This window comes from Tachypleus tridentatus, chromosome 13, assembly GCF_004210375.1.
Source record: "Tachypleus tridentatus isolate NWPU-2018 chromosome 13, ASM421037v1, whole genome shotgun sequence".
In the NCBI taxonomy this organism is placed as follows: domain Eukaryota; kingdom Metazoa; phylum Arthropoda; class Merostomata; order Xiphosura; family Limulidae; genus Tachypleus; species Tachypleus tridentatus.
The window spans coordinates 212,953,890-212,981,020 of NC_134837.1; the positions used below are offsets into that span (position 1 = coordinate 212,953,890).

General features: G+C 33.7%; 2 protein-coding genes across 4 annotated transcripts in view; one reads left to right on the plus strand and one right to left on the minus strand.

The window, feature by feature from the left end:
- The window catches only part of LOC143238378 (uncharacterized), a 29,665-nt gene extending 19,800 nt beyond the window's left edge, over nt 1–9,865 (minus strand). Inside the window, exon 1 of the mRNA XM_076478529.1 lies at nt 9,846–9,865. The gene's annotated coding sequence lies outside the window, so the exon portion shown is untranslated. The remainder of the gene's footprint in view (nt 1–9,845) is intronic.
- A 591-nt stretch (nt 9,866–10,456) lies between these two features.
- The window catches only part of LOC143237271 (cytoplasmic dynein 1 light intermediate chain 2-like), a 33,826-nt gene continuing 17,151 nt past the window's right edge, over nt 10,457–27,131 (plus strand). Inside the window, exons 1-6 of one of the 3 annotated variants that reach the window (XM_076476337.1) lie at nt 10,457–10,681; nt 15,700–15,773; nt 16,992–17,121; nt 19,117–19,347; nt 21,056–21,219; nt 22,247–22,340. In XM_076476337.1, coding sequence (XP_076332452.1) covers nt 17,079–17,121; nt 19,117–19,347; nt 21,056–21,219; nt 22,247–22,340 — 532 coding nt within the window. In that variant the 5' untranslated portion in view covers nt 10,457–10,681; nt 15,700–15,773; nt 16,992–17,078. Of the gene's footprint in view, nt 10,682–12,255; nt 12,498–15,699; nt 15,774–16,991; nt 17,122–19,116; nt 19,348–21,055; nt 21,220–22,246; nt 22,360–27,131 lie in introns of those variants that run through there. The other 2 variants (XM_076476336.1, XM_076476335.1) reach the window with 2 other exon arrangements.

The following is a 27,131-nucleotide window of genomic DNA, read 5'->3' on the forward strand; positions in this document are numbered from 1 at the left end:
CGGGCCCTGCATGGCCAGGTAGTTAAGGTACTCCACTCGTAATCTGAGGATCACGGGTTCGAATCCATGGTTACACCAAACATGCTCGCCCTTTCAGCCGTGGGGGCGTTATAACGTGCGGCCAATCCCACTATTCGTTGGTAAAAGAGTAGCCCAAGAGTTAGCGGTGGGTGTTGATGACTAGCTTCCTTCATTCTAGTCTTACACCGCAAAATTAGAGACGGCTAGTGCAGATAGCCCTAGAGTAGCTTTGCGCGAAATTCAAAACAAACCATAGCTCACTCATCTTTTGACAGATTTCAGATTTAAATGCAATTTTGGACTCAGGAGGTCAAACCCTTTGAATTGATGCATTTGAATATGCCCAAAGTGTATTAGATTAATTTATTCAAACCCTGCCTAAAATAAATTCAATTTGACATCAGGCTGATAGAGGTCCTGACGATTAATAAAATCGAATCGGTATATGCTTCAGATGGTGACGTTACCAAAACGGGTAGTCCTTTTTAGGACTGTGCCCTGTTTTTAATAAATCTAATTTTATTGTGTAACAGTTCAACGTTATATGTTCGTTTTTATTTATTTTTTTCCCCACGCGCAAGAGGCATTTGCTTTATTCACTTATCTGTGTGACTAGTGTGTTGTGCGTATAATAATTTTAGCGGAGATTTGAACTGAAGCCTCGTGATGAGTCTACACCCCTCCCCATTGACACAACGGTATGTCTGCGGATTTCCATCGCTAGAAACCGGGTTTTGATACCCGTGGTGGGCAGAGTACAGATAACCCATAGTATAGTTTTGTGCTCAAATACAAACAAAGAAAACCTGATAATGAAACTTAGATTCTACATTATTTTCTTATATAAGTTAATAAAATAGAAATATATAAGAAACAGCACAGTTTCTCTAAAATTAATTGAGGTAGGGATAGTTGGTTGAGTTTTTCATTTAACGCAAAGTTACACGAGGGTTATTTGGGCTAGCCACTCCAATTTAGAAATGATAGACAAATTATAAGACAACTAGTGAATAATATCCACCGCCAACTCTTGGGCTATTCTTTACCAGCGAAGAATGAGATCGACCGTAACATTATAATGCCTTCCTAGCTATAAAAACAAGTATTTACGGTAATAAGTCGAACGCGAGCAACCAAGTTGCTTTTTTTTATTTCGCGCAAAGCTACTCGAGGGCTATCTGCGCTAGCCGTCCCTAATTTAACAGTGTAAGACTAGAGGGAAGGCAGTTGGTCATAATCACCCACCGCCAACTCTTGGGCTACTCTTTTACCAACGAATAGTAAGATTGACCGTAACATTATAACGCCTCCATGGCTAGGAGGGCGAGCATGTTTGGTGCGACCGGGATTCGAATTCGCGACCCTCGGATTACGAGTCGAACGCCTTAACACGCTTGGCCATGCCGGGCCACAACCAGATTGTGAGTCGATCATCCTAACTGTTAGACCATGCAAAGTCTCAAGTAAAAAATTAAAAAATAAACATTTTAAATTAATTCTGATAACTGAGAAAAATTTCTCTCATGTCTCACGTTCTTCTAATGAATATTATACTAAGAACTATTGTCGATTCAATCAATTGATTTTAACTTATTGCTGAATTGCTAGTACTATTAGTATTTGGTTTCTTTTTTCATGTCAGAAGTTTTTTTATTTTATAAGCAAAACAGACGTAAAAAATTAACATTTCAAGTAACCTACTTTTTGAAAAATACTGCCTTCAGCCAATCAAATTACTGCTTAAACCCAGCACAAGAAACTCTCGACCCAGAGCTGTTTTTCTTTCCAGTTAGCAGTAACTCCTTCGAGCGTAATGCATATTTTAGCTTCCGCTAGGTTGTTGTCCGACCCGATGAACAAAGGGTCAGTTGCCAAGTGGCGTAGACTGAGACAAAATGGGGAAATAAAAATTAACGCATTTAAGAGGAGCACGTGAGGGGTAGAGTAATGACCTCCCGTAATACTCGAGCGTGAGGGTATGGTATTTTACCCCCTTTGTATCGTAACCTATATATTTATAGAAAGAGGATGGAAAGTATTTCCTTTTCAATAAGGTGTCACTGAAAACAGTTTTGGGGTCGCTTAAAATAATCTCTCTCTTTATGAAGAACCTATTTTACAAATAACGATGGATGAAAGGTAAACAATAACACATCTTACAGAAGTTAGTATCCCAGTTAAGAGAGGATTTAGCGATGTAACCTTACGAATATTGGGTAACAAAAATAAGTCTTTCTTCTTATTTGTTTTGAATTTCGCGCAAAGCTACATGAGGGCTATCTGCGCTACCGTCCCTAATTTAACAGTGAAATACCAGGGGGACGGCAAACAGTGAACACATCCCACCGCCAATTTTTAGACTATTCCTCAATCAACGAATAGTGGGATTGACCATTCATTTATAACGCTCCCACGGCTGAAAGAGCGAGCATCATTGGTGGCACGAGGTTTCAAACCAGATTGTGGCCGAGCTCACCTGGCCATGCTGGGCCTAAACCTAGAGAAATAGCGAGCATAAAGATTTATAAACAAAATTAAGAAATGGGGTATCAATAATCGACAATTCGATATGATTTGACCCTATATGAATCGGGGGATGAAAAGGAATCGTAAGTCCGGAAGTGACGTCATAAGCATTATTATTTCAACCAGACAGAAGATTTGATTTTGATCTTGTGTTTACATAAATATTGCATATGGAACATTATTTCGTCTTTATTAATATAACAACTTCTGAGTAAAATCAAAGGAGAATATATTATTCCAGCCATCCTACAATTACCATATTCAATTCCGAAGAGGCCTTTCGCATAAAACCAGGGCTCGTCAGGTCAGCTGAGATAAGACAAACATGGTAGTGATCTTGGCGCAATTGATAACGCCCATTTTCATGAACAATGACCACACTCTAAGTATATTTTTATATAAGGTTTCTGTTAAGATTTAAGTGGTACAACCTTTTCGTACAAAGGACTATAGTTTCCTTGATTGTCACCATACACAAGATTATTATTAACACTGTTTCTTTTAACGTGTAATTCAATCGAAACTGTTTCGTGATACAGCATTGTTAACTTAGTTACAATGTACATACGTTCGTCTTCGTCATTTTTATTTTTGTTTAATTATGCGGCTCATCGCTAAATGAGGAGTTGGCCCCGTTTTGAAAACCAGCATCCATGCAACTATGGATTTATTCTGTTACTTGACTTCCTGGTTCGTTCGTGCGGATCAAACCTTCTGACCGTTTTATTGTTTTGTTTTTTTTTTTTAATTTCGCGTAAAGCTATACGAGGGCTATCTGCGCTAGCCGTGCCTAATTTAACACTGTAAGACTAGTGGACGGCAGCCAATTATCACCACCCACCACCAACTCTTGGACTACTCTTTTATCAACGAATAGTGGGATTGACCGTAACATTATAGTATCCCATAACTGAAAGGGTAAGCATGTTCGGTGTGACGGGGATTCGAACCTGCAACCCTCAGATTACGAATCGAGCGTCCTAGCCATGTCCATGCCCGGCCGACCGCTTTATTTCTGTGTTTCAATACAACAGAGAGCTGATAAATAATCAATATTAATATACTCTCTCTCACACACGCACACTCACAAAATTAGACGCTCGTAATTAAACATTATTATTTCATTATTAAATATCACATCATTTCAGGTACTAATTATATATTTTTCATGTCACTTAAAACAAATATCTATGTATACTACGTAGTTTCATTTTTTCGAGTTCCTTCACGAAATAGAAAGTTTCAGTACTTTTAGCAACCTCAACGTAACCAATCGTGACCTCCTACGTCATACTGGCACACCAGAGTAAGTTTCGAATGAAATGAAACCAGAACTTGAAAATTTTCATTTGTACTTTAGCACCTGGAAGCTCAGTTATCCATACTGTGTGGTATGTCGTTATTTTCCTTGTTTCTCTTTAATGGAAGAGTTTTATTTGATTATTTTATTTTCAATAGGTGGCTTACAAATAAAAATAGAGGCCTGACATGGCCAAGCGCGTAAGGCGTGCGACTCGTAATCCGAGGGTCGCACCAAATATGCTCGCCCTGCCAGCCATGGAGGCGTTATAATGTGACGGTCAATCCCACTATTCGTTGGTAAAAGAGTAGCCCAAGAGTTGGCGGTGGGTGGTGATGACTAGCTGCCTTCCCTCTAGTCTTATACTGCTAAATTAGGGACAGCTAGCACAGATAGCCCTCGAGTAGCTTTGTGCAAAATTCCAAAACAAACAAAAAATAAAAATAGTTCAGTTACTGGTAACTACATTACGCACGTTTTACTGAATTTAACAGTGATCCAGGATACCTGTTACACAACTCCATTAAAACATATCAGACTTAACAACCGTAAATAAATGAAGCTAGGTTTGTTATAACTTCAAACAATAAATACACCAGACGAATTATATTGTAGTAGTGAACCACAGATACGCAAAGTCAATCGTATTGGACTTAAGAACCATAAAAATATGGAACTAAGTCTTTTAGGGTTAAGACTATGCTTGTCAGATACAAAGATCGATAATCACGCATAGTTAAATCCTCTTAGGTGGTTATCAAAAAATAATGTAAATAACCATAATAATATTACCTCGAGTAACGCATTTCCACCATTTGTGTTTATCAAATTTAATTCGAATTAGCCGATTTATGACGAAATACACGAGTATATAAAAGGTGTTCAGTTTTCTTTAATTACTTTTGTATGTGTGTGTGTTTCCTTCTAGCAAAACCACTTTGAACTATCTGTTATGTCCAGAAAGGTGAATCGAACCGCTGCTCTTAGCGTTGTAAAACCGAGACCTTACTGTTTATTTGATTGTTTGTTTTTTTGTCGTATTCCTTCTAACCCAAAAAACGGGGCAAAATTAGAATGAATAATATCTGAAGACTTCTGGTTTTACACTAAAACACCTACGAAGAAACAGTCGTTTCTTTTGAATTTCGCACAAAGTTAAACGAAGGATATTTATTCTAGTTGTCCCTAATTTAATAATGATAGTTAGTTAGTAAAAAAGCTAGTCATCAACACCCACCACCAGGTCTTAGGCTACTCTTTTACAAACAAATGGTAGGATTTACCGTCACATTATAACTGTCCCACGCCTGAAAGGGCAAATATTTTGGAAGGAACAGGGTTTCGAATTCACAACCTTCAGATTGTGAGTCGAGCGCCCTAATCACCTGGCCATGCCGTGCACAATTAAACAAAATTAATTTAAATATAGTAAGATTTGGTAAAGATATAAATGTAAAAAAAACCTAAAAAAATTCAACAAATTTGAAGAAAATAATACTAAAATTAAATGTCTGTTCTAGAAACAATATATTTGACGTAAAACCACGCCTTTCTTTTCGGCAACATCGGTCCTGTTTTGACGCCCAAATTACTTTGATTATATGAATCATATACCAATTTACAGACTGAGTCTCAAATGTAACTAATAACTGATGTATAAACATATTATTGTAATATGCATTATCTGTTTGTTTGTTTTTTGAATTTCGCACAAAGTTACTCGAGGGCTATCTGTGCTGGCCGTCCCTAATTTTGCAGTGTAAGACTAGAGGGAAGCCAGCTAGTCATCACCACCCACCACCAACTCTTGGGCTACTCTTTTACCAACGAATAGTGGGATTGACCGTCACATTATAACGCCCTCACGGCTGAAAAATCAAGCATGTTTGGTGCGACCGGGATCGAACCCGCGACCCTCGGATTACGAGTCGCACGCCTTAACGCGCTTGGCCATGCCGGGCCACAATATGCACTATCTACAGATATATGGAATGAACTTTCACAGTAACCTTCTATACTGTTGCGTGCTTAGTGTAATTGTGTAATAGAATCATAACATCATTAGTGTCCCCAGTGGCTCAGCGGTATCTCTGCGGACTTACAACGCTAAAAATCGGGTTTCGATACCCGTGGTGGGCAGAGCATAGATAGCCCATTGAGTACCTTTGCTCTTAATTCAAAACAAAGAGAAACAAATAACAAAAACATCATAAGTGTTTCGAGTTTGTGAGGAGTCTCAAAAAACTAACCAAAACCTAGGGCAAAAAAAAAGTTGCCCAAAATATGTCTAATTCTTAGACAATCTTTGTATATTGATTGCTCATAGTTTCAAATAACTGGACAATAATTTACTCATCAATATTATTTCATATCGCTAAAAACGTTTCTAATTCTTATATTTAAGCTCTGAAATATGTTCACTTGTTTCTTGAATTTTTCGCAGAGCTACACGAGGGCCATTTCCACTAGCCGTCCCTATTTTGGCAGTGTTATACTACAGGGAAGGCAACTCGTCAACACCGCCCACCGCCAATTCCTAAGTTGCTCTTAATCAGTTAAAAAGGCGAGCATGTCTGGTCACGGGATTCGAACCCCGACCCGAAAATTGCGAGCGCAGTAATTTAAGCATCAGGTTCCAAGCATGTTACAAAGTGTGCAGTTAAATAGGCATCTGGATAAGTCTTACCGCATTAGTTGCCAGTTGGTAGGGCTCGAATTTTATTACGCTTGTAGACATAGGATTTATTTGTTTTAGAATATTCGCGCAGGATTATTCAAAGGCCAACTGAGAAAACCGTCTGTAATCTCGGACTGATGGACTAGGGAAAAGGAAACTTGTCATTATCATCCACCACCAACTCTTCGGCTACGAATATTAGGATTAGAATCAGCCCAACACCCTTATAATGCATTCACAGCTCCAAAGTGCCGAACTCATAATATGAATTTGCAGATCGGCAGCTCGGCACGCTAACAATTGGTCCACTCTCGGTTCATAGAGATATAGATTGAGTCTTTAGCAGTCTAGTCTTGTAATTTGTAAACTATTATAATCAGTTAATTTTTTAAAGCATAAAACAAACAATTGCAGCCGTTTAGCAACGGAAATAATTTAAAAAAACATTTGAATTGTTTGTTTAGAATTAAGCTCAGAGCTACACAATAGACTATCTGTGCTCTGTCAACCACGTGTATCAAAAACCGGTTTTTAGCGATGTAAGTCCGCTGACGTACTGCTGTATCTTTAGAGAGGATGTGTTTTCTTATAACAAAACTACATGGGACTATCTGCTGAGTCCACCGACTGGAATCGAACCAATGATTTTAGCGTTATAAATTCGTAGATTTACCGCTGTACTAACGGGGGGCGTCACTGAGGGAAGTAAATTTTTGAATATTCAAATAGTTAACATTGCAAAAATCAGTATAAAATTCAGCTATATATATATAAGTACATCGTGCAAAATTTACTAAATTATTTAGTTATAAATTAATAAATATATAATTATGATAATTGAACAAGTAAACAATAATAATTCAATAAATTATCAACCAAAGTCCACAATTTCCACACACGCGTAGTAAAAGTATCAACCACCTCGTTTGAATTACGAATTTCAAAGTCATCTCATCTGGATCATAAAATTACTGAACTTTTAATTAAATAAAGTTTATCCGTTATAAGCAAACTTCCAACTTTAAGTTATAACATAACTTCAATATAATTAAGTTTTTTTTTTTAATTTCGTGCAAAGCAACACGAAGGCTATCTGCGCTAGCCGTCCCTAATTTAGCAGTGTAAGACTAAAGGGAAGTCATCATCACCCACCGCCAATTCTTGGGTTACTCTTTTACCAGCGAGTAGTGGGATTGACCGTTAAATTATAATGTCCCCACGTTTGGTGTGACGGGGATTCGAAACCGCGACCCTCAGATTGCGAGTCGAGCGCCCTCTACCACCTGGCCATGCTGGACCGTACAAGTAAGTCTGTTCTGAATACTGGTATAATATTGGTTCATTACTTTATTTATTTGATTGTCTTTTAATTTACTTCATCCTTTTAGTTTGTAATTTAATTGCTTTTCATAAAATGTTTAAATTTTGCACCTAGTAATTCACCCTGTTTAACATAACTTGCTGAAGATGGAATGTGTATATTATAAAATGTTCAAGAGTGAAATGTTTGTTACCGTACACACGTGTCAAATGTTCGTTGTTGTTCCCGTTGTTTTTATTAAATTTAAAGTTAACACGGCCGGGGGAGTTGAGGCACTCTACTCGTAATCCGAGGGTTCGTGGGTTCGAATCCCCGTTACACCAAACATGCTCGCCCTTTCAGCCGTGGGTGTGTTATAATGTGATGTGTTATGATCAATCCCACTATTCGTTGGTAAAAGAGTAGCCCAAGAGTTGGCGGTGAGTGGTGCTGACTAGCTGCCGTCCCTCTAGTCTTATACTGCTAAATTAGAGACGGCTAGCACAGATATCACTCGTGCAGCTTTGCGCGAAATTCACAAACAAATAATCTAACATCAGTATGACTAAGTTTCATAATTAAAAACACGTTTATATCGTCTACAACTACTCTGTTGCTATTTCACATAATTATGAAACAAAACTGTTTGAAACTAGTTTATCTTTTTCGCTTGCTGTTTTATTTTTTCTGGTTAATTAATTTCTACTCGACTTGTTCATAACAATTTAAATGTAAATAAATTTTAGGTAGTGAGCAATGATTCATTTTGAATTGTTTTACTTGCCTGAAGGATGGACGGGGCTCGTTAATCTTCACAAAATGAGGAACATAATTATTTACCTACAATACCCGCTTTTGTGTGTGTTTTCTTATAGCAAAGCCACATCAGCCTATCTGCTGAGACCACCGAGGGGAATCCAACCGCTGATTTTAGCGTTGTGAATCCGGAGACATACGGCTGTACTCGCGGGGGACACCCGCTTTTGTGACTTGGAATCGTGAAGTAGTCTCGAAATACGCATTAAAAACACATTTTTTTTTCATGAAAACGAAAATGAGCTACAGGGTGTCTTTGAATATGTTTGCAGTTTACTACTCAAACATACGTCATTATTTCTGTATTTGGCGAGACACTTTTTCTGGAGTAGGAATATTTTACGATAATATCGTCGTCAAAAATAGTCAGGCTTCGTTAACAAAATGGTTTAAGCTTACTTATTTAATTAATTAATTTGTATTTGTTTTATTTTGTATAATTAAAACATTATTAGTTATCATTGTTTCGATATTATTTAGACTACTCTTTCAATTGAAACATTAATTAAGAATCACTGATTCCCTTGTACTTTGGGCCTATGGTGGCACAGCAGTGCGGATGAAAAATCCACTACTCAATAACATAACTCATGAGACGAGGGTAAATGATATTAACTTGGCTATAACTTAAAAATTGAGAATAACTTGCACATGTTGCTCTCAAATATTTTCAAGAGACATTAAAGAAACAAATATATCACCTTCATATCCTCGTTGACACCTTTACAATTCTTATTGGCCCTCGATGACTCAGCCTAAGGCTTTATAACGCTAAAAAAATTAGGTTTAATATCTCTAGTAGACAGATCACAAATTTTCCTTTGTTTTTGTATTTATTACATTAAACAAGTTTGAAGCACGTGGAACTTTCTAATGATGAAGAAAGGTCTGGCTGCGTATATCACTGTACATAAATAAATATATATGTTAAATACGTACTTGTATGAATATACGTTTGTGTATAACACGTTATTTATTGTTGTTGACATTTTGACAAGGTTTTAATTAGCAAGTTTTATATGTGAATTAATTGCTTACGATAGTGTTATGCGAGCCACGTCATAAAATATATTATTATTATCTCCTTAAAAATATTAAACACAACACAAAGATTAAAGAAATATATCAAACCAAACATTTTGGATTACTCAGAATTCGATAATTCATAAACTAACAAAAACTAAACCAGTTTAGAGTTGACGCACCTGTATCACATGATGCCTTTCGTTCGTTCTTAATCAGCTTGCCAAAACGCTGAATCGAAAATAATTTTCTTCCTCAGTGGATACAGTTTTATACATTAGATGGCGCTATTCCCCACTAACTTGAAATTGTTGAACCGGCTTTTGAGCGTCATGAGTTTGGAATTTCATAATTATTTAAATTTATGGTAATTTATTACATATTCCACTGAAAGTCTGCCGTCGTTCGGATTAGGTTAGTAGTTGTAACATTAAAAAAGTTAAGGGAAAGTTAAATGATATTTGTAAAATTTTTTTAAAATTAAAAACTTTTTTGTAAAGCTAGAGCACTTAACAAGTTCTTTAATGGTCTTTTCTGTCACTTGTTGTATTACTCTGTAGTCAAACGTTCCAGTAAACGATGCTGCACGTATATTCACAATATAAAGGGAAACCACTACGAGGGAAATGGGAATTTTGGACGGTCAGATAGATTGTAGTTGGCGATATAAACGAAGTAACAAGATAACTTATTTCATAAGAATACATGGAAAATCTGGAATTAGAAAGGAAGTAAATGTGGAATAATAAGATTCCCGGTGTTAAGGGTATAGTAAGAAAACAATCCTTATGTGTGACCAACATTATAGGAAATTATCTGTGTATTTTTCTTAGAGCAAAGCCACATCGAGCTACTTGCTGTGTCCACCGAGAGGAATCGAACCCCTGACTTTAGCGTTGTAAATCCGTAGATTTACCGCTGTCCCAGCGGGAGACAGAAAATCATCTGATTAATACACTGGAGGTATAAACAAAGACGAATCGGAACCTTGGACTTCGAATCCCAAATACAAGTAAGAGTAAGTTTCGTTTTCTGGTTTAAAATCTAAGCCTTTTCTAAATTAAATAATTTGGTATACACCAGACAAACTTATTTATACTCTTTATTTCTGTTTTTTCTTAATGATAATGATCAAGCTATGTTTTACTGCTGGTTCTAACTCTAATGAAGACAAGATGGCGAAATGTTGGCTGAAATAAAATTGTTATTTTTTTGTATAATTATATGGAAAGTAAAGAACTTTCTTTTTTGTCTAACTTTACAACCATAATGATAACCGTCTGAATAATTTCTGTATTGTAAAGCTATTAAAGTTTGAATTCGGATCCCGAACAAAGTAACAAATCTGATTATGTAGAGTTGGAATAGGCTCATGTTATCGGTAAAGAATTTTTAAATTAATCTAAATTTCTTAAAAATTTGTTCATTTGATACACACTGAGTGAAATTCGTTTACGTCTTACTCGGATTTTCCTTAATAATAACTGTTTGATTGCTATAACACAAAGCCACAAAATAGGCTATAGGTGTTCTGTTTACTGACGGAATCAAACTTTGAGTTTTAGAGATGTAAGTTCATGAACTTACTACCTACCATCTCTCTGAGTGGCGTTGATAAGCTACGTTCCCTCTATCACTTCAAAATTAAGGATACCTATCCCAGATAGCTCTCGACTATATTTACGCAAAATTCAATATTTTGTTTGCTTTATCATTGTTGTTAAGCGTAAAGGAACACCAAGAGCTATCTGCTGCTGATATTTTTCTCTTTAGAAACCCTCAGACTTACTGCTGAGCCATCAAGATCTCATTACCACTTCGCAGCATTAAATTTTAACTAATTACTCTGAATAACATGCGCAGATAACCATCAAGTAATTTTGCTTGAAATTAAAAACAAACAAACAAACTGAATAACACTGAGTAACCTGTATTTTAAAACTATTTATGTCAAGTTTAATACTTTTTTTTTTTATCAAAATTGTTTTTCTTCTATGTGGCCCGGCATGGCCAGGTGGGTTAAGGCGTGCGACTCGTAATCTCGCATTCCCGTCGCACCAAACATACTCGTCTTTTCAGCCGTGGGAGCGTTATAATGTTACGTTCAATCCCACTATTCGTTGGTAAAAGAGTAGCCCAAGAGTTGGCGGTGGGTGATTATGACTAACTACCTTCCCTCTAGTCTTACACTGCTAAATTACGGACGGCTAGAGCAGATAGCCCTCGAGTAGCTTTGCACGAAATTAAAAACAAACAAACATACTTCTCTCTGAGCTAAAAATAAACTCACTATATTTTATCGGCTACCGGCAATACATATTTTCAAATTAGTATATAGTGTTTACGAATAAATAACTGTAAGTTTAAAATTATTTCTAAACAGAGTTTAGCCAAGTTGGAGATCACTCTTTGGTGTACAAAGGTAAATGAAACAGAAATTACAAATAAACTTTGAATAGTTTCGCTTTGAGTTAGCATTATTTCACTACAAGTTGCATATTTTACAATAAGGAAAATTTGTTTTCATAATGGTGCAATCAGCAGTATGTTTACGGACTTAGAACGCAAAACTTTGGGGCTCGATTCTCCACTATAGATAAAGCGCATGTAGCCTAACTGTGTAGCGTTGTACTAAAACAAACAAGCTAAAATAGTTTACTGCGATTTTTACACAACTTTAAATTTTCCGAAGGTCGCTGAACCATTTGCGGTTACGTTGCAAAGTCCTACCCTCATCTGTTCGCTCATACAAATATGGCGCCTACAGGCGAAAGAACAACAGATTATTTTCAGATAGATCAATCTAAAAATAAAACCGAAGGCGAAAGTGTCTGGTGAGAATTACTTTAGGAAAATATTGTAGTAGACAACAGCACAGGATTATTATAATGATGATTTTTATGTGTGGTTTAATAGCTTTTGTAGTTTTTTCAGGCTTGATAATAAATTGAATAATTTGGATAAATTATGAGTTAAATGAATAATCACCTAACTCAGGCGGCGTTTGTGTAATTAAACTAAACATTATTATGAATTATTAGTTTTAACATTATCGCTGACTAAAGAAATATATATAATTGGATTACATGTTTATGTTAAGTACTAACGATATAAATTACGGTCCAGAGCTAAATTTTGTAATTGCATTTACTTAGGGTTAGGTGAGAAATATATTCTAGAGATTTGAAATACACCTTGCACTTTGCAACTACCACATGTATATATGATACATCATATGTATTGATGTAATATAGTGTCAAAATTCTATATCTTGAACAGTCGATGAATAAGCATAAGATCAAACAAGATGACTGCATAAATTCTGAGTTAAGAAAAAATTGGGAAGTTTAAAAATATGATAAGGATCTTGGGCCAGATAGTTTTGATGTTGGATATGTGAACCACTACTATTTGTTGTCAGTAATAAAGTGGTAGAGGTACCAGGAGACTTTGAAGTAAACTAATGTAACACCTCTTTTTCAAGGGAGGTGATAAAAATCACCTTAGTAATTATAAACCCATTAATCTTAAACCATTTAACAATAAAGTTTTGGAAAGTCTGTTTAAAAGATACTTTGCAAAGTTATTTAACAAAGTTTTGAATTTTATTGGATAGTCAACATGGTTTCACAAAGGGAAAGTCATTTGACATTCTTTGAAAATGTTACTGTTCATGTAGATTGGGGTAAGGGTGTAGAGTTGGTGTATCTGGATTTTGGACAATGTGCCACATAAAATGCTTGTACAAAAAAAAATGTGTATAGGTGTGGGAGATACATAAGCAAATTGAAAAGAAGAGTGGCTTGATGGAAGAAAGCTGAGGATTGTTACAAATAGAGCTCAGTCAAACTGAATTAATGTTATTGGTGGGGTTGAGTACCTCAGGAATCAGTTGTGAGACCTTTGTTCTTTTTTATTTACATCAATGACAAAGATGAAAGAATAGTCAATAAATTACTTAAATGTGTAGATAATTTTAAGGTCTTGGGTGTTGCTAGGTGTGAAGAAGATGCTTCTGCTTTACAAAAGGATTTAGTGAATTGGGCAAATAAATGTGAGATGAGTTTTTATTGTAATAAATGTGAGATAATGCATGTGGATTATCATAATTTGAATTATGAATATTCTTTGGATGGGGATAACCTTAACAATGTTATGAAAGAAAGGGATCTTGGCATAATAGTTGATAAGCCTCTAAAGCCATCCAAGCAATGTGTTGTTGCTAATTGTAGAGCAAATAGGATTTAAGGTTGTATACACATAAGTGTTAAATACAAGTCTAAAGATGCTATAATTTCATTGTACTGGTTGCTGGTTAGGCCACATTTGGAATAATGTGTTTAGTCTTAGGTTTCTTACTGTAGGAAATACATCAAATTGTTGGAAAGGGTTCAGAGAAGGATAACAAGAATGATGCCTTGGATGGAGGAGTTGTTATATGAAGACAGGCTGAAATCTCTCAGATTGTTTTCTATAGACAAAATAAGAGTTAGCAGGGATTTGATTGAGGGATTTAAGATTGTAAAGTGAATTGGTAGTGTTGACACATTATCTTTTTTCTTATTCAGTGGCAAGAATAGTAGGACCAGGAGACATAAGTATAAATCTTGGCAGGATTATAGTCATCATCAGTTAGGACAGTTTTATTTTCTAACAGGGTTGTTGGCATTTGGAATGTGTTACCTTCAGATGTTGTAGAGGGAACAAATTTAAGAAAACACTTAAGTAAATTAATGAAAAAGGCTGTTTTTAAGGTATGTTTTGTTTTTAAAGTTAATTTAGTTCAGTGTGTTGAACAGCTGAGATGTACCAATAGGTCCTATGTTGTCCCAAAACATTATGCTAATTATGATTGAAGGCTGGGTGTCAGCTAGTTCTCAGCCAAATGTTTAGAAAACAAGCCAAGAACCAAAATAAAGGGTTGTTTAAACTTATCTACATTTGCTTACAAATAACATTTGTCAAGATAACAAACTACTTTTAATTGGATAATATTGAATAGTTTTTTGCAATAAACATTTTGGAGAAGGGTTATCAGAGAAGAATAAATAATCATAATTGAGTTTGATGCTTTAATATGTTATGCATGAAAAGTTCATAATGTCTTTGTAAAATTTATAATGTTCATATAGTACTCTGTAAATGATAAATTTGTTCAAACCCATTTTAAAAATTTTCCATTGTTTTTTTAACAACACCAGATAGCCCATGGTGTAGCTTTGTACTCAACAACAAATTAACAAAAAAATTTTTCCCCCCAACAAATCAATGTTAAACAAACATAAGCATATAATTTTTTTCATGATTGCAAAAAAATAAAATATGAAACACTTTTCGGGTTTCATAAAAAGTAACAACAGTCTTGGCACTTCTTGCCATACATCTGTAACCAGGAAAATCTGAGTGGGTTTTTCTTTATAAAACTAACATGTTCAGAAAACTGACTCCCTACGGTACTTGATTTACAGTAATTTCAACTTTTTACTGACAAAAGGTCTACATTAAAATCTGAATGAAAATAATGTAATGCCCATAGCAAGTGTTTGCAACTTTAACTATTAAAAAAAAATTCTACATACTTTATTAACACGTAGTGGAAGATTAGTTTTACCTCAAAGAAGTCTTCATAATCAAAATAGAAGCTGTGTTCTACCACAATTCGTGCTGATTTTATAAATACCAGTTTAGAATGAGAAGCCAATAAGTATGTCAAATATTGTTTATTATGGTGGTAATTTAACCAGTACATTTAAGTAAATGGTCTCTTTGGCATAGGATATGGCAGATGTTGTGTAGTTTACATGATGTATTCTCATTTATTTTCACTCTTGGATCCTTTTAATATACATTTGATTTGTAGAGTAACTTGTTTTGTGTTCAGTTTCTGCAACTTTTATCTTTTTCAAATAATTTTACTTAATTTGTTTCTTTTTCTCATATACTCTACTTTAAATTTTCAATTTCAAACTGTCGTAACCAATCATACTTTTTTAATTACTTGTTTCATAATGGTTGATGTTTAGTATGTTCATCTAGGTCGACAATATTGAGCCAAGTTCATGCCAGTTCACCAAACAAGCTACCCTCATGTAAGCTTCTTTTAACTTTAGGTAAGTATAAAAAATAATTATTTACAGTGTTTATATTTAAGTTTTGAAACATTTGTATTTTTAAACATGCCTGTAGCAAATATGTTCATGCAATATATAAAAACAAAACTTTTTTTTTCAAAATTTCTGTTTATTTTATTAACATTCAATCATGCTAACAGGAATAAATAATTATAATAATAATATTTTAAAATAATTATGTGAAATACTACATTTTGAAGCAGTGCTCATAATGCAAAACATTTTTTTTTTTTTGATAAATCTTAAAATTCTACATTACAGCAGTGCAGACAAAATATTTTTATGATTGTGTTATATTTTAATGGTTAATTCATTCTTCAAATTATGATAAAGTAATGTGTGTAGGAGTTCATCATATATTTCTGCTGTTTAAAAATTTATAATACAATAATTTGTATATGTTTGTGTATGGTTGGGCCACATTTGAAATCCTGTGTTCATTTATGGACTCCTTGCATCAAGAAAGATTTTGTGTTGTTGGAAATGGTTCAGAGGAGGGTGTTTCTCTGAATAAAAAAAATTGACATACAATGACCAAATAAGATCTGAAATTCTTTACTCTATATAAAAAGAAGTGTTACAAGGACTTCTGATTAATGTGTTTAAGATTGTAAAGGGATTTGATAGTGTTGATGCATCAGTTTGTTGTTTTTTCCATACTTAATGGTGAGAGTGGCAAGATTAGGGGGCCACAAGTATAAATCTTGGTAGAGTAGGAGTCATCTTCAAACTAAGACAGTTTTATTTTTCTAACAGTGTGGTTGGCTCTTGGAAGGGAGCCTTCAGATGTAGAGGGTGCAGTTAACCTAAGGCACTTTAAAGGAAGGTTTCATGAATATGTTAATGATAAGAGCTGGTTCTATGTATTTTATTTTAAAGTTTAATAGATGGTATAGGCTGGATGGACCAAAAGGTCTCTTGTGATTAAAGGATATGTAGGATATATGTAAATGTTAAATTATTTAAAGCTGTAAGAATATGTAATGAATACAACTAGTGTTGTACACTGTACTAAATATGTATATATACAATTTATGAGGTCAATTATATAAAAGAATAGTTTAGAAAAATTTGTAAAAAGGTATTTTTATATTATTTGTGATAAAAGTTTATTATTCATGTTGTCTGCATTACTACATTAACATTTTGTAAAAATACCACTTTGTACAGTTTTGTAGTTCTTTTTATTTTTTTCAGGTGATGATGAGTCTGGGAAAACTTCATTGGTTGCTAAACTGCAAGGGATTGAAGATCCAAAAAAGGGTTCAGGGCTAGAATATTATTATGTTTTTATCAGGGATGAATACAGGGATGGTTAGTAATTATGGTACTGTGATAATTATTCAAAATTATTAAATGTTAATCAAATACAGAATAAACTTAAAATGTAAAATAAATTTCTTGTCAATTAATTTTCATAATATCTTCAACTTTTTTTGGTTTTTTTTAAGGAAAAATTCTTATTCTTACAGCCACATCCCTGTTTGGACATGTTAACCACCTTTCAGGTGTCTAGTGCACATTTGCTTATCAAATTTCAGACTTTTAGTAAACTTAATCATTCTGACTCTGACTTGATTTCAGTTTTGTTCAAAACTATTTTAGAGTTTGGCATTCTTTCAAATGTTTAAACTTGGATTTCTGCATACCATGCGAGGAGTCTCATCTGTAAACAACACAGTTATAGCTTCTTTTGTTTTTTTAATTTTTCTGCCCATATCAAAGCATAATTTATATTTTCAGAGAAAGTATTACTCCTTGAAATTATAATTTTTATTTCTCATGCAATATTCTTTTGTTTTCTTTGATTTTATGAGAAAAATTCAAACACAACAAATAAATACGAATGCAAATCAGCTCGTTAACTTTGACAGCAGCTGCAATCAAAGTTAATACCACTGAATAGAACAGATTATAAACCATTTAACTCAGTGTAGAGTGAATAAAGTAGTATGATGGTATCATAGGAAAGAGATTAGATGTAGTTCCTGTGGAAAAGAACAACAAACTTTAGTGGAAAGTTCAGAAGTCTAAGAATCAAACCACAAATCTGGAATTATCTTAGAGTTTCATTTAGATGTTCTATTTATTCCTAAAAAATGGTTTTGTGTTAAATTATGTTTGTTTGGAAACTTCTAAGCTTTTATTTTATGGCAAATTGTTTAAAAAGTATGATAGATGACAGCAAAATACACCAGTGAACGAAATACGTATTTATAGAAAATTATTGTTAAATTTATTTATCATATTCAAACAGTGTGAATAAATTGAAGAAATTATATTTATTAGAACTAAATGGATCTCATTCAAAACTGTTGTTAGCATAAGTATTGTCTCTCTGCTAGATTTGACACCACTGTAACAGGTAAGGTCATAGGTCAAAAATCTTTGTCAGTTTTTGTTGTGCTTTGAGTAATTATAAAAGTAGGAGTGATGACTACTGCAATTGCAAAACAGTGTGTGAAAAAAATAATTTAATTAATAAAGTTAAAACTAACTAAATTTAATTTGCTGATGAACAATAAATTTTAGGACAAAATGATTTTTTTCTTAATATCTCAACAAAATTTTGAAATTTCAATATATATATATATATAGTATCTAGTTGAAGATATACATACATATACAGATTCAACTAGATACTGTTTCTATTTATTAAGTTGTTTTACTAAGTTTCATGAAGTGCTTGTAATATGAGGAGGCAAAAATGAGTGATATCAGTGACATTTTCAGTCTGGAAATCATTAATTATTCCACAATTAAGATATTAGCCCTTATGAAAAAAAAAAAAAAAACTATAGAAATAAAGGACCATAAGAAAAAAGTACATGTACTAAATCATTTTCAGTTTTGATATTTTAATTTTTAAAATATTTATTTTCCTTTTTCCACCTTTTGTTTGAGAACATTATATTAATTTTTTGCCTTGTTCTAAGCAAAATTTAATTTTAACTACCAAAAAAATATGAAAGTGAGGGATAATGCAGGACCTCAACTAAAAGAAAGCGGTGATCTTAAAATTTTCTGAATTGGTATATTGAAGAAGCTGCTCTGTAACAAATTTAAACCTAAATATTTGGACTGTTAAAATCAGGATAAGTAATGGTTTTTGTATAGTATGCATGTTTTAGTTTCTAATAGAAAATTAAAAATCCTGATAGCTTTTGAATGAGATTATTTCAGTAAACAAGAGGTTCTTGTAAACATTTTTTACTTAACAATATTTAATTGTGATATTTGGAACCATCATAAATTCCTTTCATTACTTATTGTAATGTTTTATAAAAAAATTTAATCCTTTTATAACTTGTAAAAATTTCAGATCACACACGTCTTGGAGTGTGGGTTCTTGATGGAGACTCATGGCACAGAAATCTCCTCAAGTATGTTGTGAATGAAAACACTTTTCCCCACACCACAGTCCTCCTGACAGTATCTATGACTCAGCCATGGATTATGATGGAGTCCTTGGAGAACTGGACTGCAATATTAAAAGAAAATCTTGATAGGCTAAACCTAGATCCCGAGTTTTTGGAAGAACAAAAACGAAAATGTAAGTTTATTTAATATAAATGTATGGTTAATGGTAAGAAACAAATAATTTCATAAATAATGCATTAAATAGGGAGAAATTATTTTATAACAAATGTGTGTGTGTGTGTGTGTGTGTGTGTATATATATATATATATACATACATACAGAGAGAGAGAGAGAGAGAGAGAGACTGTTACCAAAAGTGGAAGAATAGTGCAATTTGGTTTATTAATTGGTTATTCTACCTGAAACTACAATAGTTGGAATAATAAAGTAGTAATAATTTGAAACAATAATTTAGACTAGTTGATTATTTTTGAGTCATAATACTAATCAAAGGAATTGAACATCCTTTAATTAATTAAAAATGATAATGAGAAATCCTAATTTCAATATTTTGAATACTTGGATAGTTGGAATAACTGTACACATTAATCTCAATTTATTGTTTGTTTTCATGGCATCAGTCAATTTCATAGTAATTTTGATTATTTCAAGTGAAATTGATGTAATCCATACTTCTAAGTAATCGGTTGACTTATCAAGTTTGTCACTTGGCTCTAACTGTTACTGAGGAAGTTAAGAAATTACCAATTTAATCATTTAAAAAGGCTGTGGTGTGACTTTGTTCTCATAACATTTATAAACTTTATAATAAGAAAAGAGTTGTGTGCTCTGTGATATAGTAAGAATGAAATAAATAATGTGTTGGTTTATTTGTAAGTGCATTAAACTAACTTATTTGAAATTATTCAACTGATGTTTTTTTTTTTTTATTTATCTTTTTTTTTTAAAGAAGAAGCTTTAAATTTGAAAAAGGATATTTCAACTTAAGATTTTCTTCTAAAATATTAGTAATCACATTAGATCAGACTTATGTTAAGAGTGAAAGTTTGGTATTAAATGTTACTGCTTCTCTAGAAGATCGTAATTTGATCAAATGTGCTAAGAAAAATATGGTATTGAGTCAAATCTCTCTTCAAGGTAAATATTTCTTACACGTACCGTTCTTTTCATCTCTCAAAAGAAATTGTAAAGTGTCTTAGATATCATTGTGTTTTCAAATTTATCCAAGTGGCAATTCAATTTCTGCATTACTATAATGTCTAATAAACCCATGAAATAGTGTAGATTGTGTTCTAAAATAAAGGTAGGCTTTTCTGTTTTGTTTACAGAATGAATTTCAGTAAATGCTATTAGGTACCAGGTGGCGCCACAGGAGCTTTCTGTTATTAATGTAATATATCAATGTGTAGATATTCCTTTTATAATGTCATTTTAACCTTATTTTAATTTGAAAGATTTGTTTAAGATGTTTTTCTTACTAGGTTTATCTTTGTTGCTGGATTAGTTGGCTTTGTAATTTTAGCTATTTATTTATTATTTATGTATAATTTCAAAGTGTGCATATTGAAAGATGAGGGGACTTGAAACTTGTTAAGTCTGAGATAGAATATTAAAGTTTTAATTTTTATGCCCCCAATGCAAAGTTTAGTTTACTCCTGTCCATTCTGATCTTGTGGACAGGATGTCTCAGAGATTGGATTGATTGATTTTGATCCAATGTAGGTAATGGATATCACATACAAATTTGTGTACGTGGTTAACTTTAGAAGGTTATGAGTCAAAGTTCAAAATTTGAACAATGGGGTTTCATAGATACAATTCTCACTTGTTTTTTTATTATTATAATTATTAGAAACAATACAAATTATTATATTTTTAGCTCTAAAACGATTCCAGGAATACACTGAACCAGGAGACGTAGTAGACAGTATAACATCCTTAAAAAAAGGAACAGGACTTGAACAGGATACCATAGATTTACCATTAGATGAAAATGTATTAACCCACAACCTTGGAGTTGATGTAGTTGTAGTTGTCACCAAAGTAAGTATTCTATTCCTTGCCATTCTTAGTAATTACTACGTTCTTCTGGATTCGGTGTTTATGGAATTTGCTCTGAATATTTGGAACAACAGATTTACGTCACAGTTGACAACTTTTCATGGTTATGTTTAACAACATCAGTATATCCTTAATTGCTGATGCTTGAGCTTTGAAAGAATTTAAATGATCTTAGATTAATTTAAGGCAAACTGTTCAGGACATTCGATTCAATCTGTTTCACTGGCTCAGAAGAAAAACAATCACTTTGAAAGCTATAAAGATAAACCCATGAGTATCTCAAAGCAATGAAAGTGTTTTAAATAACTGACAGATGAGCAGATATTGCCTGCAATAAAGAATTATATTTAATGTGAAATAAGGAGAAAGGTTTTGCATTTGAAATTAATTCAGGTTTATGAAGCTGCTTTTATATTTTTGTGACACAGGTTCTTGTAGCTCTAATTTTCTTCAATTTGTAATATTTGATACTATTTAAGAAAAAAACTGATTAATTACTCTGCACCATAAGTAGAAGGTATTCAAAGTTAATTATTGAAAGTAATGTGTATATGATGAGAGATTTTTATTTGAAAGATGTGTAATGTGTAACTCATCCTCTAAAAGATTCAGAAGCATAGCCAAGGGAGGAGGGGACCAACCCCCCCCCCCACAAAAAAAAACAATTAAACATATTAAACACATTATTTTTCTGCTTTTATGCATATCATTGATAATACATTGTGTATCATATAATAATAAAAAAGTGAAACTTCTGTAAATACTATTACATTTGATTAAAAATTTAGATCACTTTCAGTTTTTAATTTACCTTCCTATTTAAAAATTTTCTGCCCTCCCTGGAAAACCTGGCTGTGCCATTAAAAAGATTGCAGCTTAAATGAGCTGATATACTTAAGAAGGAAAAAGCCTTGTACTTTATTTCTAAACTATAAAATTCTGCATGTAAAAGTAAACCATTATAAAATTATTTTATTTACATGTAAATATTACCCTTTTTTCTTTTTAGACTGATTACATGTCCACACTAGAGCGAGATTATGACTACAAAGACGAGCATTTTGACTTCATCCAACAAACACTGAGAAGGTTTTGTTTGCAGTGTATCCTTCATGTTTACATGTAAGTTTGTACTAAAGGGGTCCAGGATGATATGTATATTGATATTGTATGTTTGTTCTAAAGGGGTCCAGGATGATAAGTATATTGATATTGTATGTTTGTTCTAAAGGGGTCCAGGATGATAAGTATATTGATATTGTATGTTTGTTCTAAAGGGGTCCAGGATGATAAGTATATTGATATTGTATGTTTGTTCTAAAGGGGTCCAGGATGATAAGCATATTGATATTGTATGTTTGTTCTAAAGGGGTCCAGGATGATATGTATATTGATATTGTATGTTTGTTCTAAAGGGGTCCAGGATGATAAGTATATTGATATTGTATGTTTGTTCTAAAGGGGTCCAGGATGATAAGTATATTGATATTGTATGTTTGTTCTAAAGGGGTCCAGGATGATAAGCATATTGATATTGTATGTTTGTTCTAAAGGGGTTCAGGATGATAAGCATATTGATATTGTATGTTTGTTCTAAAGGGGTCCAGGATGATAAGTATATTGATATTGTATGTTTGTTCTAAAGGGGTCCAGGATGATATGTATATTGATATTGTATGTTTGTTCTAAAGGGGTCCAGGATGATAAGTATATTGATATTGTATGTTTGTTCTAAAGGTCCAGGATGATAAGTATATTGATATTGTATGTTTGTTCTAAAGGGTCCAGGATGATATGTATATTGATATTGTATGTTTGTTCTAAAGGGTCCAGGATGATAAGCATATTGATATTGTATGTTTGTTCTAAAGGGTCCAGGATGATATGTATATTGATATTGTATGTTTGTTCTAAAGGGGTCCAGGATGATATGTATATTGATATTGTATGTTTGTTCTAAAGGGGTCCAGGATGATAAGCATATTGATATTGTATGTTTGTTCTAAAGGGGTCCAGGATGATATGTATATTGATATTGTATGTTTGTTCTAAAGGGGTCCAGGATGATAAGTATATTGATATTGTATGTTTGTTCTAAAGGGGTCCAGGATGATATGTATATTGATATTGTATGTTTGTTCTAAAGGGGTCCAGGATGATAAGTATATTGATATTGTATGTTTGTTCTAAAGGGGTCCAGGATGATAAGTATATTGATATTGTATGTTTGTTCTAAAGGGGTCCAGGATGATATGTATATTGATATTGTATGTTTGTTCTAAAGGGGTCCAGGATGATATGTATATTGATATTGTATGTTTATTATAATATAATATTGGTATGCTTATCATCCTGGACCCCTGCTGGGACAGCAGTAAGTCTACAGGTTTACAATGTTAAAATCAGGATCAATTCTCCCTCAGTGGAAACAGCAGACTTAGCCATGTGGCTTTGCCATAAGAAAACACAAACATACCATCTTGTAAACATTTGTTTTCCTAAACAAAATAATACCACATTACACAGTTTTCTACTTGTATCTTACAGTGTTTCTACTATCAAAATGAAAAATTGGTCATTTGAATAAATTTCTTAAGGTATGTGAGGGAAATTTACAATAAAGTGGAGACAATTAAAAAACAAAATTATCTGTAGTCACTGTAATTCCAGCTGTAAACAGACAAAATAGGTTTACTGTATTAGTTACAGTGGTATTGCTTTCACATTTTGTGATACCTTCAAGGCCATAACTATGGTAATTGCATCAGTATTGTCAGCTAATAATATTAAAAATAATTGCCAAATGTTTATTTATAATGTATTTCTGCTGTATACTTCATAATAAATATATGAAATGAAAGGCTATTTCAGGGTAATTTTTATCAAATCGAAGACATTTGTTTCCTAGGATTGTATGATCACTTAGTCATAATAAAGAAAAACATTTCTTATCTATAGGGCTTTTAAATTCTTAGATTGAAATGAAGGACTTATAATATAGGACCATGTGTTATATCTTGGTTGAGAAAACGTTCTTTTTGTGGAAACAATCTATATTAATTTCATTTGTTGTTCAAAACTTAGAAGATTGTATGGTTTTTTGTAAAAAAAAGAATTTGTGGTGAAAATTAGAAAAATGTTTACTTAAAATGATTTTGATTGACACAATAACACTGAAAACTAAATCTAGTTGGCTGAGTGTGTGGGATAACGTTTAAAGCTAGTTGACAGGATAGGAGGGATAACTAAAGCCAGGTGGTGGAATACAAATAGTAATAACTGAAGCTGGATGGTGGAGTATGAGTGATGTTTAAAGCTAGTTGACAGGATAGGAGGGATAACTAAAGCCAGGTGGTGGAATACAAATAGTAATAACTGAAGCTGGATGGTGGAGTATGAGTGATGTTTAAAGCTGTTTGACAGGATAGGAGGGATAACTAAAGCCAGGTGGTGGAATACAAATAACTGAAGCTGGATGGTGGAGTATGAGTGATGTTTAAAGCTAGTTGACAGGATAGGAGGGATAACTAAAGCCAGGTGGTGGAATACAAATAGTAATAACTGAAGCTGGATGGTGGAGTATGAGTGATGTTTAAAGCTAGTTGACAGGATAGGAGGATAACCAAAGCCAGGTGGTGGAATACAAATAGTAATAACTGAAGCTGGATGGTGGAGTATGAGTGATGTTTAAAAGCTAGTTGACAGGATAGGAGGATAACTAAAGCCAGGTGGTGGAATACAAATAGTAATAACTGAAGCTGGATGGTGGAGTATGAGTGATGTTTAAAGCTGTTTGACAGGATAGGAGGGATAACTAAAGCCAGATGGTGGAATACAAATAGTAATAACTGAAGTTGGATGGTGGAGTATGAGTGATGTTTAAAGCTAGTTGACAGGATAGGAGGGATAACTAAAGCCAGGTGGTGGAATACAAATAGTAATAACCGAAGCTGGATGGTGGAGTATGAGTGATGTTTAAAGCTAGTTGACAGGATAGGAGGGATAACCAAAGCCAGGTGGTGGAACACAAATAGTAATAACTGAAGCTGGATGGTGGAGTATGAGTGATGTTTAAAGCTAGTTGACAGGATAGGAGGGATAACTAAAGCCAGGTGGTGGAATACAAATAGTAATAACTGAAGCTGGATGGTGGAATACAAATAGTAATAACTGAAGCTGGATGGTGGAGTATGAGTGATGTTTAAAGCTAGTTGACAGGATAGGAGGATAACTAAAGCCAGGTGGTGGAATACAAATAGTAATAACTGAAGCTGGATGGTGGAGTATGAGTGATGTTTAAAGCTAGTTGACAGGATAGGAGGGATAACTAAAGCCAGGTGGTGGAATACAAATAGTAATAACTGAAGCTGGATGGTGGAATACAAATAGTAATAACTGAAGCTGGATGGTGGAGTATGAGTGATGTTTAAAGCTAGTTGACAGGATAGGAGGGATAACTAAAGCCAGGTGGTGGAATACAAATAGTAATAACTGAAGCTGGATGGTGGAGTATGAGTGATGTTTAAAGCTAGTTGACAGGATAGGAGGGATAACTAAAGCCAGGTGGTGGAATACAAATAGTAATAACTGAAGCTGGATGGTGGAATACAAATAGTAATAACTGAAGCTGGATGGTGGAATACAAATAGTAATAACTGAAGCTGGATGGTGGAATACAAATAGTAATAACTGAAGCTGGATGGTGGAATACAAATAGTAATAACTGAAGCTGGATGGTGGAGTATGAGTGATGTTTAAAGCTAGTTGACAGGATAGGAGGGATAACTAAAGCCAGGTGGTGGAATACAAATAGTAATAACTGAAGCTGGATGGTGGAATACAAATAGTAATAACTGAAGCTGGATGGTGAGTATGAGTGACAAGTTGACAGGATAGGAGGGATAACTAAAGCCAGGTGGTGGAATACAAATAGTAATAACTGAAGCTGGATGGTGGAGTATGAGTGATGTTTAAAGCTAGTTGACAGGATAGGAGGGATAACTAAAGCCAGGTGGTGGAATACAAATAGTAATAACTGAAGCTGGATGGTGGAATACAAATAGTAATAACTGAAGCTGGATGGTGGAGTATGAGTGATGTATAAAGCTAGTTGACAGGATAGGAGGGATAACTAAAGCCAGGTGGTGGAATACAAATAGTAATAACTAAAGCCAGGTGGTGGAATACAAATAGTAATAACTGAAGCTGGATGGTGGAATACAAATAGTAATAACTGAAGCTGGATGGTGGAATACAAATAGTAATAACTGAAGCTGGATGGTGGAATACAAATAGTAATAACTGAAGCTGGATGGTGGAATACAAATAACTGAAGCTGGATGGTGGAATACAAATAACTGAAGCTGGATGGTGGAATACAAATAACTGAAGCTGGATGGTGGAGTACAAATAGTAATAACTGAAGCTGGATGGTGGAATACAAATAGTAATAACTGAAGCTGGATGGTGGAATACAAATAGTAATAACTGAAGCTGGATGGTGGAGTACAAATAGTAATAACTGAAGCTGGATGGTGGAATACAAATAGTAATAACTGAAGCTGGATGGTGGAATACAAATAGTAATAACTGAAGCTGGATGGTGGAATACAAATAGTAATAACTGAAGCTGGATGGTGGAATACAAATAGTAATAACTGAAGCTGGATGGTGGAATACAAATAGTAATAACTGAAGCTGGATGGTGGAATACAAATAGTAATAACTGAAGCTGGATGGTGGAATACAAATAGTAATAACTGAAGCTGGATGGTGGAATATGAGTGATGTTTAAAGCTAGTTGACAGAATAAAGATCTAAGCATTCAATGTGGTTTATTTGAAATAGAGACCAAAGAGTTAAATATTGAAGATGTTTTTATTTCTGTGGGTATG